At 41.2% G+C, this 19,669-nt stretch overlaps 1 protein-coding gene across 1 annotated transcript in view; it reads right to left on the bottom strand.

The window, feature by feature from the left end:
- Positions 1-19,411, bottom strand: part of Ubl3 (ubiquitin like 3) — a 45,920-nt gene extending 26,509 nt beyond the window's left edge. The window contains exon 1 of the mRNA XM_005083200.4: positions 18,870-19,411. Coding sequence (XP_005083257.2) covers positions 18,870-18,896 — 27 coding nt within the window. The 5' untranslated portion in view covers positions 18,897-19,411. The remainder of the gene's footprint in view (positions 1-18,869) is intronic.
- Positions 19,412-19,669: the final 258 nt, after the last annotated feature.

The raw sequence follows: 19,669 nt of genomic DNA on the forward strand, positions 1-19,669 counted from the left end.
AAAAAAATTTTTAAGGAAAAAAGATTCCAATTACCTAAAGAACATTAAAACAGTATATATTTAATTCGATTGATTTCTTTCCAAAATAATGTAAGCATTAATCATCCATTCATGAGTTCTTTACAGCACCTATCACAGACACACTGGAAACATGGAATGAGAAGTACCCACAGGTCTCTGTCAACATGGAGCTCACTGTGTGGCCATGTGACAGGAAAGGCAAGTCTTGAGCCAGGCAACTGTGCACAGTGACCAATAGAAACTGTAGCCTTCTAGAAGAGGGCACAGGGGCGGGGCTGGGCAGGGCTTTTATTCAGGCAGCTCTAAAGTCAGAAGAGGAAGGCAGATGAAACTGCACAACACCACACTGCAGGCTGTGAAGGCGTCAGATTAGAAAAGGAAGGTACTCAGCACATTTGGAGAAACAGACAAACAGTAGCAACTTCTGGGAATTTATGAATGTTTTTTAAAGGGAAAGCAAATTACTGTCCATCAGAACCAAAATCTAGATAAACACTAAAACCAATGCAAGTCAAAGGCAAACATATTTTAATAAAATATAGAAAGTTGTAGTCACTAACTCAAGTTGCTATTTTATAATTCACTGTTCAATTCACTGTTTTCAATGAGAATAAAGGAGGCTTCAGTCAGTGCAGGGCTGTGCTTGGGGAGGTGAATCCCGAGTATAGCAAGCAGAAGAAAGAGACATCACAGAGTTAGTGACACTTTTCTGAGTGTCTAATGAAATGAGGTTCAGAAAAATAAAAGTAGCTATGTGCTCAAGAAGATTAACTTCTATTCTGAGTAACTGGGCCTACTCTAAGAGAAAATAGAGGCCCCATTTATGATGTTTCTAAAAGTAGAATATATAATTTTGCTACAGGTTTTGTGACCTAGTTCCTAAAATGTTACAAGCAATTAAGTTTTTCAACAATTATGTCTTTTAGTGTTTACCTAAAACTGCCTGTTTGCCTACAGATTTTATCAAGATAAACAAATACATTTTACCAGACAGCAAACTTAATCTACAAAAGAAATTCATGGCAGCAATGTAAAAGTACTGAAAATAAAACAGAAACTACGGTTGTTCACACAGAGACCATTCTCTACACAGTGAAAGATACAGCAAGGGCATAATGGAAAATAATGACAATTTCATTTCTGAAGCACACAGGCAGAGAAGAGAAGATCTAGACATTTAGCAGCCAGTCAAACACGGACGAGCACATCCTCTCTGAAACAACATAACAGGCTAAGGACTCAGGAATGACACATTCACATTCTACCCATGTCATCAGCATAGCACCAGGGGCAAATGGCCTAAGCTGTGTCTGCAAATAAAGCTTTATGAGAGACAGTGCAGCACTCCTGGGATAACTGGTCACATATACTAGTCGTCAGTCAAAGTCCCAAGACAGAATAATAGAGGTTTTTACCAGAATACATTTTATTAGCTAATTTTAATGTCAACTTCAGAAAATCTCAAAATAAAAGGAAACAAAGCTGCCATGCCTTGGGAGCTGTCTTGCCTATTTTAGAGAACCGGTCCACACTGGTAGATAGGAACAACTCAGGAAGGCATCTGCCTGTGCATGGAAATGTTATTAAAAGAAAATCAATTTCTTCCTCTTCCATTAAATACATGTTGAATAAATATTTAAAGAATATTATTATTGGTTCCCGATGACAACAGTGTGGCCCATCCCTAAGCTCAGGAGCAATTGCAATGTTGCTCCAGTGTGACTAAGAACCAAACAGAGCTGTGTCAACTGTGGCACACTGCATAGCCAGTCCCTTAGGAAAAGGGCTCTTCAAAGGAGAGTCCCAAGAGGAGTTGCTGAGAGAGAAGACAAGGAGGGAAATGCTCCTGATGAATCTACTGCAGACTTCTGAGATCCTATAGACGGAATGCTAGAAAACAAAAAACATAAATAAGCATTTGAAATGGCCATGAATCTACTGTGGAGCAAAGATGCTAACACAAAAATTACTTTACCCAAGTTCATGCATTCTGACATTAAATCTGTTAATGCCCTGAAAAAATAAGTTTGAAAGTGCCAGAAGCCCGAATATGCGCAATTTACAACAAAAAACAAAAAGCCTCATTTTACTTTTGTTCATCTAAAGGTCACTTTAGTCCCCAAACACAAGCTGTTTCCTCTGCCTACAACCACAAACAGCATTTGGCAATGTTTGTGGGGAACAAACATCTGGGGGAATTCTTGGTGTACTTCTCAGATTGCATGCAAATAAACCCATGTGAAGGCTTCAGATGGGTCTTCACACCTAAGACCCACATGGAGGCTTCAGATGGGTTCCCCAACTACTGAACAACTCTGACATAACAGGTTACAATCCAAAGAGAAAACTACCAAGAACGTCTAGAAGTCCCTCCTTCCTGCAGTGTAGGGACTGAACTTACTTTATTTTCTGGGGCTACCTCAAGCTCAGTAATCTCTACATTTATAATGTGGATAATTTCAGCATCCTCCCATAGTTACCATTTTTTTTGTGAGGAATCATCACAAACATTATTTATTAATCAATGATGACTCCAGTCCTTACCCGGTAGACACTACACTTTCAGGATGCTGTGCTGGGAACCCTGCCAACTTCTTTGGACCCTCTCCACCCCCCACCCCACCCCCACCCCTCAGTAGGGTTGACTTACAATGATATGTGAATGAATATGAATGAAATCATTTTAACTGTAGGGCCTTCTGGAAACAATGCAATATCATTCATATTAGCTATGCTACTCTGTGTGTAGTCCCTTTCTCCTCTCAAAGCATTCTGGCCTTGAGGATGCTGTGTAGGTTAGGAAAATAACTACGGCCCATGGAGTACTTATTTTAGGAAGCAACCATTCTCAAGAAGCTGTCTGTTGATACTATAACTGCAAAGCTCTTGCAATGGACTGAATTTCAAATTATTGTCTAAACTACCATCAAATATGTCAAAAATAAAAGCAAAAAGCAAACTCCATATTAACCTCTGAAAACTACTAGGAGTGTATTTTATAAATGTGGTTATTAAGAATCTGTGTTTTTTGCTGTTGAGAGTAGAGATTGCTGTAAACTAGAATCATCTAGCCTGTCTTCCAAGATTCAGAACTCAAGTTTTAGTGGCTGCATGCTGTGGTTTCCCCAATGACAAAAATAACAAAAGCCCCACCAATGCTACTAGCCTGGTTTTCTCGTTATTTTTTAAAAAATATCATCTGTATCCCAAGCCTTACATTAGAACATAACTATAGATGCTTTTGAAAAGTGACATGATCAGAAGATCAATGCTAGAATCAAGCTTATGAAATGGAATATTTAAGTACAAATCCACACATACAAATATGAATGAATGAATGTGTGAATTTATATGTGTTCAATCCTTCCTCCACAGCTTCCAGTTCAGCAAATTATTGTGGTTTACTCAGAAATTCTATCTTAGGTCCTCATTTCAGGTCCCCAGTATAGCACATATTATGTCGAAGGCAATGCCCAAAAGCTGCACTACACCACCATTTAGCTGGGGCAAGGAAGACAGCAAGCCCAGATCACCCTCACAAGCTTTCGAGATCAAGACATCTAAATTTAAACTGAGGGGAAAGGATACTATCACACGCATCCTTCTCAGCCAGGAAGAGAAAGTTAATATCTGTAAAGCCTTCAAACCACAGGAATTCAGAGACACTTCACATCGATCATTGAAGAAACAGCTAGTCTCTTATAGAGCAAAGGAAAGAGAGGGTTAGGTCACTTGACCAGAGTATAAACACTGTATGCTTCCTTCCTTTTCCTGCCAATAAAAAGGCAGAGAGAGGCCTAATGAGTTCTCAAATAAAACCAATCGATCATTTTAAGGATATTTCTCTGACCAAGAGCTATTTCTAAACAATGGTGTACTTTCTGTAACTGTTAAAGTTGCCATATTTTAAAGGTGCTTATTTCATACAACATGTATGGAACAAAGTGTTTGTGGTCAACACTAACAGTATGTAAGTTTACATATTCATGCAGCAGACTTAAATAAAAATTCAAGAACTGCAAATTTCCTCTGTAAGGCTCTCCCCTTTCTCAATGGTCCCAAAACAAAAGCCATTTAAAGACATTCTCTCAAACTCAGGAGGCAGAGGCAGGTGGATCTCTGTAAGTTCAAGGCCAGCCTGATCTACAAAACGAGTTCCAGGACAGCCTCCAAAGCAATACAAAGAAACTCTGTCTTGAAAAACCAAAAAAATTAAAAAAAAGACATTCTCTCAAATGTTCCACTTTTCAAAGCCTTCATTTCATTTTTAAAAGAAAGAATAGTGACTACAAAAGCTTTGTATTTGAACTCTTGATAATATTACTACTGATGATTTTTAAGGCATGACCAGCGAGTTATGAATGTTTTAAAAATAACTACAATGTAGTTATACAATCATGTATTTCGCCAGTTTTCTTTTTATGTGTAAAAAAAGTTAGAAAAGAATCACATTGGCAAATCAGAAATAATTTAGAAAGAATCCAAGGATGTGCTTTCACTCAAAGAATTAATAATTAACTGTCATCAATGTCAAGGAATGGGCAGCAAGATCTGAGACCTGTCACGGGTGATAACTCAAGAGCATCACCCCTCCTCAACTTTTCTATAGGGAACCCCGAAAGGTTCTGTCTCCATTGTTTAAATAAAGCCTACCACTAACACAGGCCTCTTTCTTGCTTTGAGGGTAAGTTCTAATGAAGTTCCTAGTGACAGTAGAATGTCAGTGATTACAATGAGGTATACCAGGATCACTAGCATCTCAGGGAGAGGTCCTCACTACTTTTATAGTAGAACAGATGTTCCATACTCTTTGCAACCCATGAGTTTTTCACTCATAGTCCTTACTTGTATTTAACATTCAAAAATATGTTTCACTTTTTTCTTGTGAGCGATTTTTCTACTCTATTCTTGGTCTGTTGTCCTAAAGCCTTAACTATAAATAACATATTAGGTTATATGTGCATATAAATAACATATTAGGTTATATGTGCAGTGAACTTGACCACAGGCTAAAGACACTGAGTTGACCCTTTGTAGCTGTTCCATGTCTTTGTTAGATACTGATAATCCAACCTGCCTCCATCTTAGGCTTGAAGGCCATATTATAGTAAAGACAAACTAGGTTCATCCTGTTTATGATTAAACCTGTTTCTCAAGGACTGGGCTATTCCCCACCTGTAACCTTAACTACAAATGCCTGTTCTAGGAATGACAATCATGTCTTTGTTTCAAAAAGTTGTAATGGCCATCCTGCAAACCTACCTTTGTTTCAAAAGGTTATGACTACCTTGACAATCTGTTGCTACGACTACCTTGTTCCGACCATCCTGCAATCAGCTTTTAGTTCCAGGACGTGGTTATACCTAACTTGTTCTGCTCCTGTAACCCCACCTATTTTGTCCACCAACTCCTCCATTTGGAAACCGCTGACTCCTGAGCCTTGTTTTCCACACAGCCAGTGCTGACCTCTCGGACCCTGCCTCGGGGAAGCAGCCCTTGTACGGGACTAAAAAAAAAACCTTACTTTAATTAATTGCTTGTTTTACTTAGTTTGGTCATGATAATTTATGTCAGTGATCTTTGCTAGGCACAGGCAGGGGTACAGAAAAGATAAGCCATTTTTGTTTTTAAAGCGTGTCTGTACACTCTCTATAGTGGGCAAATACCAATATTTACAATTGCTAGGACAGAGGGAGCAGTATTCATAAGAGCAACCGACTCTGTGGTGCCTACCCTAGACCAGTGAGCAACACTCTCATCCTTTATCAATTCCTGAATCTGCCTTCTGTCTGCAGGTCGGACTATGTTCATGCAGCCTTCCACAGCAAGTGATATTGTGACTGCTCCCTACATATCCCTGAACTATCAGAATCAAAGATGCCAGTATCGGGAGAGAAGGTTAGCTCTGTCTCTCAGGTACCTTATACCGAAGGGGAAAACCATCCTGTCACTCTAGTATTTTTCTTGTCTCTCCAAGGAGACAGCTTTGACCGACTGCCTCCATTGGTTTCCGGTTCACAACATGAGTGTACTAAGTGACTGATGCCTGGTCACACTACAGACAGCACCCAGGAACTAAGACTGCAAAGGAGGAGAGGGGCATTTTAGGCAGAAAGGGAAGACTAGACTGCAAGGAGGAAAGAGAAGTAAAGAAAGAAAAGCAAAACAACAAGCAGGGCAACTGCAGAGACAGAATTGTAACCCCAACTGCCCAAGTCTGAATGCTTCCCTGGCTGGGAGCCTGGACCCATTACCAGTGAATGAAGACCCGCCACTGTCAAGCAAAACAGCCAGATAATGAGGCTTTCAAAAAGCAAACCTGGAGAAAGGATGTGAGGCATATAGTAACAGAAGTCTTGTGGACACAAAGGTGATAAGGACAACGGAAGGGAATTGATTTAAGAGACTTGGAGGAAAATAATTGGCTCCGACTACTGATGGGCTCTACCCAGCACAGTGGCAGCTAAATATGTTTGCTGCCCGAATTAACGAGGAAGAAAATGAGATCACTTTGTATTAGTAGTAAGCAAAGCCGAAAGCAAAACAAAACTTTAAAGGACTGGCAGAACAGTAAGACTGTCTATAAGGGACCAGCGACATCATACCTAACTTTCCACTGAAAACAACTACAACATGCTATGACTATCCCTGTCCCCAATAATCTAGCTCTTTGAAGACAGACAAGGGAGGGAGGAGGGGATGGGAGAGGAGGGAGATGGAGGAGAGGGAGGGAGGGAGGGAGGGAGGGAGGGAGGGAGGGAGGGAGGGAGGGAAGGAGACAGGAGCAAGGGCATGGGAAGATGCCATCCTCTTTGGGCACTTGCCAATGGCTAAGGAAAGGTGCCAGAGAGAGCTTAATCCATCATACTGGCCCACAAAGACAAACCCTGGGATTCTGTACTAATAAAGTAGCCTGGCATTGAGGAATCCAGGTAAAAGGGACTATCAAAGTAGTAAGCTTGGCATTCATTCAGCCTCTGTCTTAAAAAGCATGTGTGAATCACTCATAACACAGCTCAGAGTTGGGAAAACCTAAAAAGGCTAAAAAGAAAGATAAGGAGCTGGGTGGTAGTGGCCCACGCCTTTAATCCCAGCACGTGGGAGGCAGTGGCAGGTGGACGTCTGTGCATTCAAGATCAGCCTGGTCTACAGAGGGAGTTCCAGGACAGCCAGGGCAACACAGAGAAACCCTGTCTTGAAAACCAAAAAAGATAGAAAGCTAAGAAGGGAATTCATCTAGCCTCACTTGCTATACTTGAAATTCAGAATTTACCAGGAAAAGGCATCTTGGTGAATACACCAACTTCCACTCAGACCTTATTAAGGCTGCCACCCACCAGAAGAGAGGCTATCAGAATAAGCTGAATTCGGCCACATGTCACATCTCAATCAAAGACATGTGCACTTGAGAATGTGTCTCTAACTGCCAAGTGAGAATATGAGAGCCTACCTGGGGGAAATAGACTGTTATTCAGATCTTCTATAATTTTTCATCATAATCCAAGGAAAAAGAATCAGATAATTAAAAACAAGAACATAGAAACATTTCATAACTGAGTAATGCACCCAAGAAAACACAAGTATATCATAAGAAACTGAACCGACATGTACTTTAGGACTTAACATATAAACTCACTAATTGGGTATTGGAAAGAGAAGATAAAATGAATCACAAGACAGGCTGGCACAAAATATCAAAACTGACATGGGGTGGGGGAAACGACAGACCAATGGAAACAGTGAAATGGTCTAACATCCATATAACTCAAGTCTAAAAGGGAAGACAACTGAACACGTATACTTAATACAGGTATGCCTGTATACCTGGCACTTAGCTGAGACAGGAGGATCATGGGTTTAAGACTAACTAAAGTTACACAGCAAAGACTGCCTCAAAAACTAAAAGAGAAAACACTAAGAAAATTTCCAAATGACAAAAGGTAGCAAGCCAAAGGCAACGTCAAGGAAGGTGTCTACAAACTGCAAAATAACTACCAGGAAAGCCTCTATGCACATCATAAAGCCTGAAAACCAAAAACAAATGATAATCTCAAAGGCAGCAAAGAGAAACACTAGCCACAAAGGGCAACTTGAAGGCACTCAAGCTACAGAACCTAAAGTTAAAGATGAAAGAAAACACAGTGTTTGCACAGACACAGAGATTTCACTACCAGGAGACTGTACGCTGGAAGCAACACTGAAAGGAATTCTTTAAGTGAAAGCAAAACTGTCAATATACAAATGCAGTAACATAGAAAAAAATGAAGCCCCCACAGTATAATTGTTAGAATAATTTAAGTACTGACTTTCTAAACAACAGTATCACTGCTACTACTACTGTTAATATTATTCCAACAACAACAATGTCTTTGAGTTTAAAATAAAGCAAAGAGTTAAAGAGGAATGAACTGGACTAAGATATAGTAAAGCTCTTCCATTTTCTTGGGATTGAAGGCACTTACTTTAGCCCAGGTCCAAGTAAGGCAAAGAGTGTGGTAGAATATTATTTTAAGGTGTGTGACTTTTGTTTATGCTGTTTAACTCTGTGAAGCTGTGTTACTGTGCCAGTCTAAAACACCCGGTGGTCCTAATAAAGAGCTGAATGGCCAATATGGAGGCAGGAGCAAGGACAGGTGGGGCTGACAGACAGAGAATACATAGAAGGAGAAATGAGAAGAAATAAGGAGAGAACAAGAGAAGGAGGAGGACATCAGGGGCCAGTCACAGAAAAAGAGTAAGATTTACAGAAATAAGAGAATGGGGAACGCCCAGAGGCAAAAGGTAGAAGGGTTAATTTAAGATAAGAAAAGCTGGGGCTGGAGAGATGGCTCAGCGATTAAGAGCATTGGCTGCTCTTCCAGATGACCTGGGTTCAATTCCCAGCACCCACACAGCAGCTCACAACTGTCTGTAACTCCAGTTCCAGGGTATCCGACACCCTCACACAGAGTATATACAAGCAAAACATCAATGTATATTAAATAAATATGTAAATTTTTAAAAGATAAGAAAAGCTGGCTAGAATCAAGCCAAGCTAAGGCCGGACACTCATGTGTTGTTATTTGGGAGCTGGGTGGTGGGTCCCTCAAAAGGGCCAAAAAGCTAAACACTACACAACATCTTCAGTATAAGTAGTGAAGACAGTAAGAGAATTAATGATAAACACACTAAGGGTGCTTAGAGTGAGTACTTCCAAAAGAAGGCAAGACATGGAAGAGCTGATGGAAAACTGACCCAGAGAAAGCACATAGCAGTTTTCAGTCTGTAACAGAGCCCACTGGGTGGTTACAGACTCATTTCAAGGCCAAAAATAAAAGTGAAAAGATGGCAAAGGCTGTAAGTAGATTGCTCCAACAGGAAAATGGAACAGCCATGAATTCATTCTGTGCCAATAACCCAGTCTCACAGGCCTAAGGCAGGACTGGAGAGGACTGACAGATCATACAGTCAGTACAAACACGGAAACTGTAATACACTTCTTTCAACTGATGTTGGAGGCGGGGGAGGCAATAGCAAGCTACAGGTACAGCCCAGTGACTGCCTAGCATGTGCAGACCTGAGTGTGAATCCCAGAATCACAAAGCAAAAGCAAGCAATACAGATATAGTAGACTGGCCATGATTAGTAAATTTGACTTAGTTTCAAAAACTGTAAAGCAGGTAGGCCTCAACAAATAACCCATCTGTGAAGTCATAGGACAAATGGTCCCAGGTAATAACAGCATTAAACATGATATCAATAACAAAATACATGGAGAAAATCCACAATGCTTAAATGTTATATAACACATCTCTAGGTAACCCATGGATCAACACAAACACCAGCATGTAAATCTTAAAGTATACTCAATTATTTTTTTAAATTCAAAAAATGTTTTGAATTAAATGATTAAAAAAAAGAACACAGATTGAACTTGTGTGATCTTGCTAAATCTATATTTAGAGGGAGATTTCCTATATGAACAAATGTATATACTAAAATGGGAGTGGCTGGTAATGAATAAGACTAGCAAGTTAAATTCTGTTGAAGTAGAAGGGAAAAGTTCAAATACAAACTAGCAAAAAAATGAGCTTTAAATTGGCTTCCAGAAATCTCCAAGATAAGGAGACACAAGTCACCAATGAGCAGATAGATTTTTAAGAGCAGGGGTCATCAAAATGACTGAGACAATGAAAAACTTCAGGCAAGGTGGAATGGAGGTGAGTGGTCAGAACCCTGAAAAAGCAAAACCTGACACAGTAAGAATGCAGAGTTCTGCATGAGTTGAAGAAACAGTACCAGTAATCTCCAGAGAAAACCCCAGATGGCCCTGCTACTGAATTCCTTACATTTACGGATGAAATAAAATCAATATCCACAAACTCTTCCAAAAAATTCAGAAGCATTTCCCAGATCATCATATGAGGTCAATATAACCTTGACACTTAGATCTCCCAAACATTTTTTTTACAAGAAATTAAAACTGCTAATCAACCTTTTCCATGAACGAAATTGCATGCATTTGATGTGAGGGATAAGCTAGAATACTAAAAGCTGTGAAGCTGGAGAAATGGCTCAGCAGTTAAGAGCACTTTACTGTTCTTGCAGAGATCCAGGTCCCATTCCCAGCAATCACACGATTGTTCATAACTACAAGTACATCCAGTCTCAGGGGATGCAATGTCTTCTTGTGACCTCCTCAGGTACTGGACATGTGTGTGGTGCACACACATATACAGACAACACATACACATAAAATAAAGAAGTAAATCTGAAAATAAAGTATGCTTATAAAGAGAATGCAGCTAGCCAGTCATGGTGGCACATGCCTCTTTAGTCCCATCACTCAGGAGGCTGAACCAAGAGGATTAAGTTCCAGGCTAGCCTGAGCTATCCAGATACACTGGAGACCTGGTCTCAAAACAAAAACCAAAGGGAGTGGGAAGAGAGAAGGCATAGTGAAACAGCCAGATTCATCCGAAAAGTCAGATTTTTTTTTAAATTATGAAACCAGTACCCCCCATGACTTCAATAAATTAACATGTATTTTGGTACAGCAACTATATATCCCTTGAACCTTATTTTAGGGACTACTCAGAAGACAGGAAACATGTTTGGAAAGTCCTTATAGTACTGCTTCCCACAACTTTTTAAATTCCTGCTGTGATCTGAATGTGTCCTGAAGAGCCAGGCATTAAGAGCTCCATTCCGAATGTAGCAGTGGTGAAAGGTGGGGGCTTAAAAGGGATTAGACCCTCTGCCCCCACTCCTCCCATCCTACTCCTTTCTTTCAGCATGCACGTGCTCTCTAGACTTACAATTAGTTAAATAACTTACATCTATTAGAATCACTTTTAAAAAACAATGTGTTTCTATCCTTATTTGTATGGATGATGTTTATAATATGTGACTGTATGAAAAGAAACAAGTGTTTCTAAGACAAAATTTACTTTTCTATTAAAGAAAATTAAACATATCATGAAAACATTTTGTCTAGACATGGTGAAGTGTTGCCTAATTTAATCATCTAAATGAGATATAATGACAAACTTCAACAGTTTTCACCAGGAAGAACATTTTCTTCTCAAAAGCTAGTCATTACAAAAAGAAAATCCAGTCACGATATACTGCCCAGAGAATAGAGACCACTAAAAAACACTACTAGGTTTGACTCAGTCAAAGACAGTCCACATTGTAGATAAGCAGCTATAGCATGAAGACAGAAGAAAAAAGTTCAGTAAAACTCATCTCTTTACATGTCAACCTATGTGCTATATACATGAAGCATTCCAACAGGTATCTGGACAGTGAAGTTCTACCATGTAACAAAGAGTCAAGGTGCCAATACACTTAAAATACTCCAAGTCTAGCAATTAGTGATGCATCAGACTGGTCTAAAAATCATGCCAACCCCAAAGGCACCAAGCATACTGCAAAGCTGCACAACATGGTATTCATCTCAACTCTGAACAAGCAGCAGTGACCCAAAGCACGGTCTGGGAAGAATTCTTGGGCAACAGTAGGAAAATGTGCTCAAGGAACTCAGCAGTGCCTGCCTGGATAGGGGAAGTACAGAATGCCCATTGTGATGCCATCAGACCCAAATTCCATCATGACTCAGTGCTCCTAGCTTTGTGACTTCAAGTTTCTCATCCTCTCTGAACCCAGGGTTTAAGATGTAGCATGGGCTCTATTGATAATCCCAACAGAAGGCCAAAAGAAAAGCAGCAGATAGTGAGGTTTTGTAAGGCTGCACTACAACTCAAAATGAACAGTCTCCTCTTCTCGAAGTTATTCCTACTTTTTGACACTGTCTTGTCAGCCTCCTTCATTTCCCCTGCCATTGGAGCAGGCTGCTGAAAGACCCAGTTACTAATCTACCTCCATTTCACGAATGGTGACAGTCAATCCTGGTCTCCCCCAGTACTGAGTTAGGGTCCTCAGGTACAGACAGCTCAGGCCCCTCCCTCTTTCCGGAGACTGCAGTTCCTTAAAGCTATGAATACCCTTGCTACAAAAGCAAACCCTAATTTCTTTCACCATGCATATATCCCTGGTGGTCTTTTCCAGATGGGCATGAAAAATTTCTTCATGAGTTTGTCGATCTATACAGGATCTCTGGTGTTCACGAGTTTAAACAACATAAGGGAGACTACAGGCTCAAACCTCAACAATCCTATATAGCTCTAAAACACAACCAAGAGCCAGACAGTAAACTCCCAAATGTATAGGCCAAGCAAAGACAGATCAAGACCATGAGCTAAAGATAACATTACAGGACATTTTACTTTACTGAAGACACACTCCTGAGCAATCTGCTCAGACATCTTTTGTTCTTCCTTAACATATATTATATTATAGAGAGCTTAATTTTTACATCCACAGCAAATTACAGTCAGCACCCATAAATAGAAAAGAGTAAGCAAGCATACTGATTCTAGGAAAAATTACATATCAAACACCAGCTAAAATGCCCAGAAAACTTGGTCACTTACTACACTGGCTTCTGCACTATGCTATACTGTGCACAGATTTGCAACAAATTCACACAACACACTTATTTCACAGAACCAAAACAAATTAAAAGAGTAAAATGCCTAAGTTACTTTATATTTAATTACATATGAATCTGTTTTGATCTTGCAATCACTAAAAATATTAGCACATTAATAAAAGTGCTGTTTCTGAACATGCCTCTCTGGTTCTTAAAACTGGTTTTCCTGAAGAAGGTAAGTTTATTTTGACATTGGTTTTTCTTCCATTATTGTTATTTTATTTGTTCTGGCTTTTGAGACTAGGTCTCTAGGCTGTGCTCAAACTTGTGACTGTCCTGCCTCAGCCTCCCTTTGGCTGGGATTATTGACATGTGGTTTCCAGAGCTGTCCTAAGGCAAAATGAAAACCCTAGCTCACAAAGAGGCATAGATCCACAGTGGGCATGTCACTTGCTAGCTCACAAACAGGGCAGATCCAGAGAAGGGCATGTCACTAGCTCACAAAGCCATTAAAGTTTCCAGTCCATTACCAACTTAGTGTATCTTAAAAGTCAGTTACCTAACGAAATTGTTAATAAAATTTAACTTGTCCTGATGTCTTAGTTTTTGCAAATTAGTTTTGCCTTTTGCTTCTGATGAGTTAAAATTCACTGGGATTCTTTCCAGAAAAGGCCTTTCAAGAGATTGGCAATATCTAAACGTGCTCTTGTAATGTTCTCTCCACAGTACTGGATTCTTCAGAGCTGTAAGTTCTTTGTCACTTGGGATGTAAAGTCTTTAAACACAGAGCTCAGAACTAAGTAACAGAAGGTTCTATGAACTAGATGCCAAAAGGGATCAGTCACTAAACCTCTGAGCAGCTGCACTTCATAGAGATGCTACTGGCCTCCTCCTCCCAGAATTGGTATATCTTCCTTAGAAAACTTCATTCACAGATAATCTGGATGGATGGATAGATAGACGGATGGATGGATGGATGGATGGATGGATGGATGGAAGGAAGGAAGGAAGTAGAAAAAACTCACCAGCACCATGGGTGCCAGAAGATAGACAGACAGCAAGTGCTAGTATTTTTATTCTCAGACCTTGACTGACTTGCCTCACTTCACTTTATGGCAGTGATCCAAAAAGGGCAGAAAACTCAGGTCTCACATTTGCATACACAAGTTTGCAATTACAGTGTCTGCAGTAAACCTGGAACAGAATTGACGGCATTCAAATGTTGGCCCTAAGCCATTAAAACTCAGCTAGACAAGCTTGTGGCCCACATTATAATCACAGCACTAAGACTGAGACAGGAAGATAACTAGTGTGAAGCCAGCCTGGCAAGTACTTGACTCAAAAAGCCAAACAATGAAAAGTTAGACTAAGTCTCTACATCCTATTCTAACCAAGCAGCAATTCAAAATGATCACACCAGGCAGTTTCAAAACACATGAACTGGTGGTGAGTGTTTCACCAATTCAGAATGACTCCAGGTGCCTGCCCAGGTCATGATGAATTGAAGTCACTCCAACTTCTTCTCCCAAAAAAGGAACTTGATAGACAGGTAGCAGTGGCACACACCTTAGATTCCAGCACTTGGGAGGCAGAGGCAGGCTTCTGTGAGTTGGAGACAGCATGGTCTACAGAGTGAGTTCTAGAACAGCCAAGGATACAGAGAAACCCTGTCTCAAAAAACAAAAACAAAAAAAGGAACTTAAAAACCAAAGCACATATGTGTTCTACATTATGAAGACTAGCAGAGCCAGCATCATTTATCACTAATATAAGGACATCTAACCTTTAACAGTATGCTTTCCACATTCAAAGTGCTAGGCAAAGCAGACAGCATAAACTTCCAATCTACTACCAGCAGATCGGTTATTTTTCTCTAAGTAACAAACTGTACCACTTGAATGAATCAAAAAGTTTTTAAACACCAATACTGATTTAGAAATCATGGAAGACATAACAAATCTAAGACACTTGTCCCTGCAACCTGACCAAGTATAAGACATCAACAAAAGCCCTGAAGAAAACAATTCAGAGAGAAAGGAAAGTGCTCTTGGACCTAGAACAAACTAAAATCCATTTCAGCTCGAAAACTGGGAATCACAGCAAGTAAATCATCCAGAGAAGCACTCAACAGAGAGCTGCTGCTTACTGTGCCATTATCACATTACACGGACTTGCAAGCTGTACTCATTGACTCCTTAGCTTGAAGGGCTCTCCAGACTTCAATTGGAAAAACAGTGCATGTGGCAGGAGAAAGAAACAATGAAAAGAACTAAGCAAGGAGGGAGTCTGGCATTTTATCTTGGATACTTTTCCCATAGTCAATTCTGTTCCCAAGATCTCCTTCTGGGCATGGCTCCTCCTCACATATCATTTCACTTTAATTTATGAAATTGATCAAAGTTCACACTAAAAGAAAATTTATTTTAGTTATTCCCTGCCCACTAGAGGGCTCCAAAAATATTTCTTTTTTGAACAGAAGAAATAAAACAAGCATTATAATTAAAATATTCTTTTAAACACACGAAATACACTACAAAATTGTCGTGATATCTTTTGTCTCCAGACTACAATCTGTTGATCAGTAACTGTTTATTAACCTAAGAAGCAGTTAGATAACAGCCTGAGTCTGCTGTCCTCATACAATCTATTTCGTAGATAGTTTCTCTCTCTTTCTGTTTTTGAGACAGGGTCTCACTATGTAGCCTTCGCTGAACTAAAACTTACTATGTAAACCAGACTGGCCTCGAACTCACAGAATCTGCCTGTCTCCACCTCCAGAGAGCTGGATTAAAGGCATGGGCCACCACACCCAGCTCATGGGTGATTTGCAGATAGTTTTTAATGTAATAGATGTCATAAAGTCATGAAGTGCAATTCTAGCTCAAAGTCCTAAGTGGTCTCCCAATCGAAGAGTCGTTTTTATGAACGCACACACACACACACACACACACACACACACACACACACACACACACACAAACACACACTGAGACCTTTCCCAGTTCCAAGTGAGGACTAATGCCAAGAAAGACCACAAACTGTCAACTCAGTTTTTAAAAACATAAAAGGAATTACTATTTAAATATGATGTATTATAATGAAATTCCACTCCAATATTTTCAGCTTTCCCTCCCCCCCACATCCAGGTTGCTACACTGAGATATTAGTAAATGTACTTCCAACTCTATCATTATTAACAAGGAAAGAAAACCATCATCTCCTGTAAATACATTTATGTTTCTAGAATGCATGCGCACGCACATCTCGTGTGTGTGTGTGTGTGTGTGTGTGTGTGTGTGTGTGTGTACTGCAAAATGGTAATAAGAAGGCTACTTCCAAATTATTTACATAAGGTGTAACTGAATGCACTCATTACAGAAGTACTTCTAAATTTGGATTATAAAAATGTTTTTATAGTAAAACAAAACATACTAAATGCTTAAAAGTAATTTTTAAACTCGAATTCTATTTGCAAATGAGTCACAATGATAGTCATAGGAAGACTTTACCCAAATATCAATTGATTTAGCAAGTATCATCTGTCTGGAAGGAATTATGGCAAATGAAACAGAGAAGGGCTCTCACACCAGTGCTCCACCCCACCTCCTGGGCAGGTGCCCTAGGGCTGACAAGCACCACTGAGATGTAAAGGACAGAAGAACATCTGTTTCTGACCAGAACAGAGGAGCTGTCAACACTCAAAGGTTCACATTACAGCACCTAACAGAAAGATGATTCGACACTTGCAAGTTCAAGTTTAGAGCTCTGTGACAGCTAGTATCCTAATCAATTTAGAGTCAGGCTGCACGGACGGAAATGTTACTTTGTGGGAACATCTGTGGGAGTGAAGAGATGATTTTCAAATTAAGAAGTGGTAACTGTCCTCACTTTAAGTCACCAATGCAAACTCAAATTGTCAGTTACTGATATGAGGAGTTTAACTATGAATCATTAAATCAACAACTTCAAGACAGTATTTAATGTAATACATGTATTTTTTAAGTTGGGGAATCTAGGAACTTATCAAACAAAAGACACTTCTGAAGGAAAACTAAAATTTAAGTAATGGGAAATGGAGGTTTAAAAGATTTTCACAATCGCATACTCATTCAGATGAATACGAGACACAAAACCCACTGAGAGCTTGAAGTCTGCATGGTGTCAGGCTACCTCGGAAGAGCATCATCAGGCATTCTATGTTTATTACATAATACTGCTTTGCCCTTGCATATCACCTTTAATCAGGGATCTCAAAGCACTACTGAGTCATCAGGGCCTGAACACACAATCTCAAACACACAAGTCGTTAGAGTTTGTAAATGCAGCTATTAATAAATCTTTGCCCCTACTTCAGTCCCCCAGTCCCAACAAAGCTTCCAATCTTCAGAGACGGCAGTCCCCAAAAATCACCTCCATGTGTGACTGATGCTGTACGACCCACTTTTTCTTTATCACTAGGCCTAAAGAAAGTAGTGGCACTGCTTTAATGACACAAATCTATTTCATTACAACTTCTCTGACAGAATAAAAGGCACTCAGGTGGGTGTAGCCTGCACTGTGCTGATGATGTAAAATGGAGGCTTTACAAAGAGCAAATCTTTGCCGGAGGCTGTGAGCCCACAGATCACTCATCAAACAGGGGAAATAGCATTTGCAGTTCTGTGTAGAGACCTCTCCAGGCAACTTTGAGAATAGTGTAAAGGGAACCATGGCAGCCACTCCAGCAGGCAAGAGACCGTTTCCTCTGTGCCCATCAAGAAGGAAGGAACAACTGAAACGAGCAAGCCTTAGTTTAAAGACTCCGGAAGCGAAGGCTGTGTGCAGTGTGGCCGCCCAGGAGACAGACCCAGTGGTTCCTTTGCATTTGAATAGGGTATTAAGTGGAAAATCAAACAAACAAAATGTCTTTAAGCCAAGGTCAAAATACACAGCTTAGGGCCACTTTCTTTTAAAGATATATAAAAGAGGCCCCCAACAGAAATATTTGACATTTTAAAAATGTAATCATTAGCAAAGTTCAATTTTGGTTTTGCGCTGTAATACACATACATCCAAATGTCAACTTGACGTAAGTGGGCATGATTACATTAACTTCAATTCTTTCATAAACAGGATTATTCATCTCCCTGACTCCATAAGCATGTTTCATTGGCTTAAACAAACAAAAACCTAACATTCAATCCTGCTAAATAAATATCTGCTACCAAGAAACCTTGGAATATCTATATTTAAAATAAGGATCCCTTATGCGATCATCCTAGAAGCGAAAAACACCTAAATCGCTCGGGTAGTCCAAAGCTGTTCAGTCAGACCTTCCGAAGGGCTCGCAGCAAGACTTTTCCAAAGAGGTGCGCCTCTGTCCCTGAAACCTATCAGGCGTGCACCTGAATGATTTTGTCTGTCACTGAGCGAGATCGCCTCTTCCTGACCTAGGCATCCAGCACAGCGCCCGTCCCCGGCTCTACCCACACTGCCCCTGACTGTTTTCTCGAAGCGTTTAAATGCTAGCCTTCAGAGCCTTCTAGCAATCGGGGAGGAATTTTCTCCGCTTCCAGATGCATTTCCCTGCCTCCGGCGACTTAGAAAACAAAACCGAACCACTGACTCCCCGTGGTTTAAAAAAGGAAAGAAAAAAAAAAGGAGGAGCAGCAGCAAAACCACACCAAAAAACCAGTGCTTCCTTAAAAAAAAAGGGGGGGGGGTGCCGAAGCTCGAACTTCTCCAAAGCCAAGCGGGGTGGCTTTCACACCAGTGCCCCCCCTCCCCGTTCCCCTCGGCCCCAGAAACCTTCGTCCCGACGCCGGCGTCGTCTCCGGATTAAATCAGATTGGAAACCACAATGCAATCCGAACGTCAGAATTTATCGTTCACTTACCATATCCGCCGGGACATGACTGGACATCTTGCCTTTTGAGAGTGGGCCAGAGATTTACGCAGAAAACAAAACAAAAACCAAGAGCAGAAGTGCTGGAGTTACGGGGAATCAAACACCTTCACAGTTCTGATCGGTTCGTGGATGAGCTTTTCCCAAAACGAAAAAAAAAAAAAAAAGTAGAAGTTCCGTGGGAGCCCAGGAGGTTCTGGGGCGAGAGGCGCGAGGGGAGCCGATCGTCAGCAGCAGTGGCAGCGCCAGGACCCGCCGCGCCAGGTGGACGGAGCCGAGTGACACACGGACATGGAGCGGGGTGGGAGGGGGTTAAATGCGCTGTCCTCCTTCCCGGGCCCAGGCGGTGATTCACACGCGCTCGCGACTCAAGTCCTCATTAAAACCCCGGCGACGAAGTGTACAGATAACTATGTGGCTACACATCGAGCGCGGGGCTGAGGGCGGCCCGGGCCGCCGAGAGGCTCAGCGCGCACCGCGGGGCCGCACAGCCGGACCGCGCGCAGCCGCGCTCAAGGGCATCGACTTCGCCGGCAGCCGAGCCGAGCCGAACCGGGCCGAGCGGAGCCGAGCCGAGCGCAGCGCCGTGGGGCTCAGACCGCGGGCGCCTCAGCGCAACCGCGCAACTCCGGCTGCATCGCGTCCGGGCTCCGGCCGCCTCCGCTTCGCTGCCTTCAGCGGCGTCTTCCGGGGGCTCCTCCCTCAGCTAGGGAACAGCTCCCCCTCAGAGTCCTGACTCTCCGCCTCCTCCTCCACTTCTCAATCCCACACGCCCTGGCCGTCTCCTGTCA

Source organism: Mesocricetus auratus, unplaced genomic scaffold (assembly GCF_017639785.1).
Source record: "Mesocricetus auratus isolate SY011 unplaced genomic scaffold, BCM_Maur_2.0 Super-Scaffold_100008, whole genome shotgun sequence".
Classification (NCBI taxonomy): domain Eukaryota; kingdom Metazoa; phylum Chordata; class Mammalia; order Rodentia; family Cricetidae; genus Mesocricetus; species Mesocricetus auratus.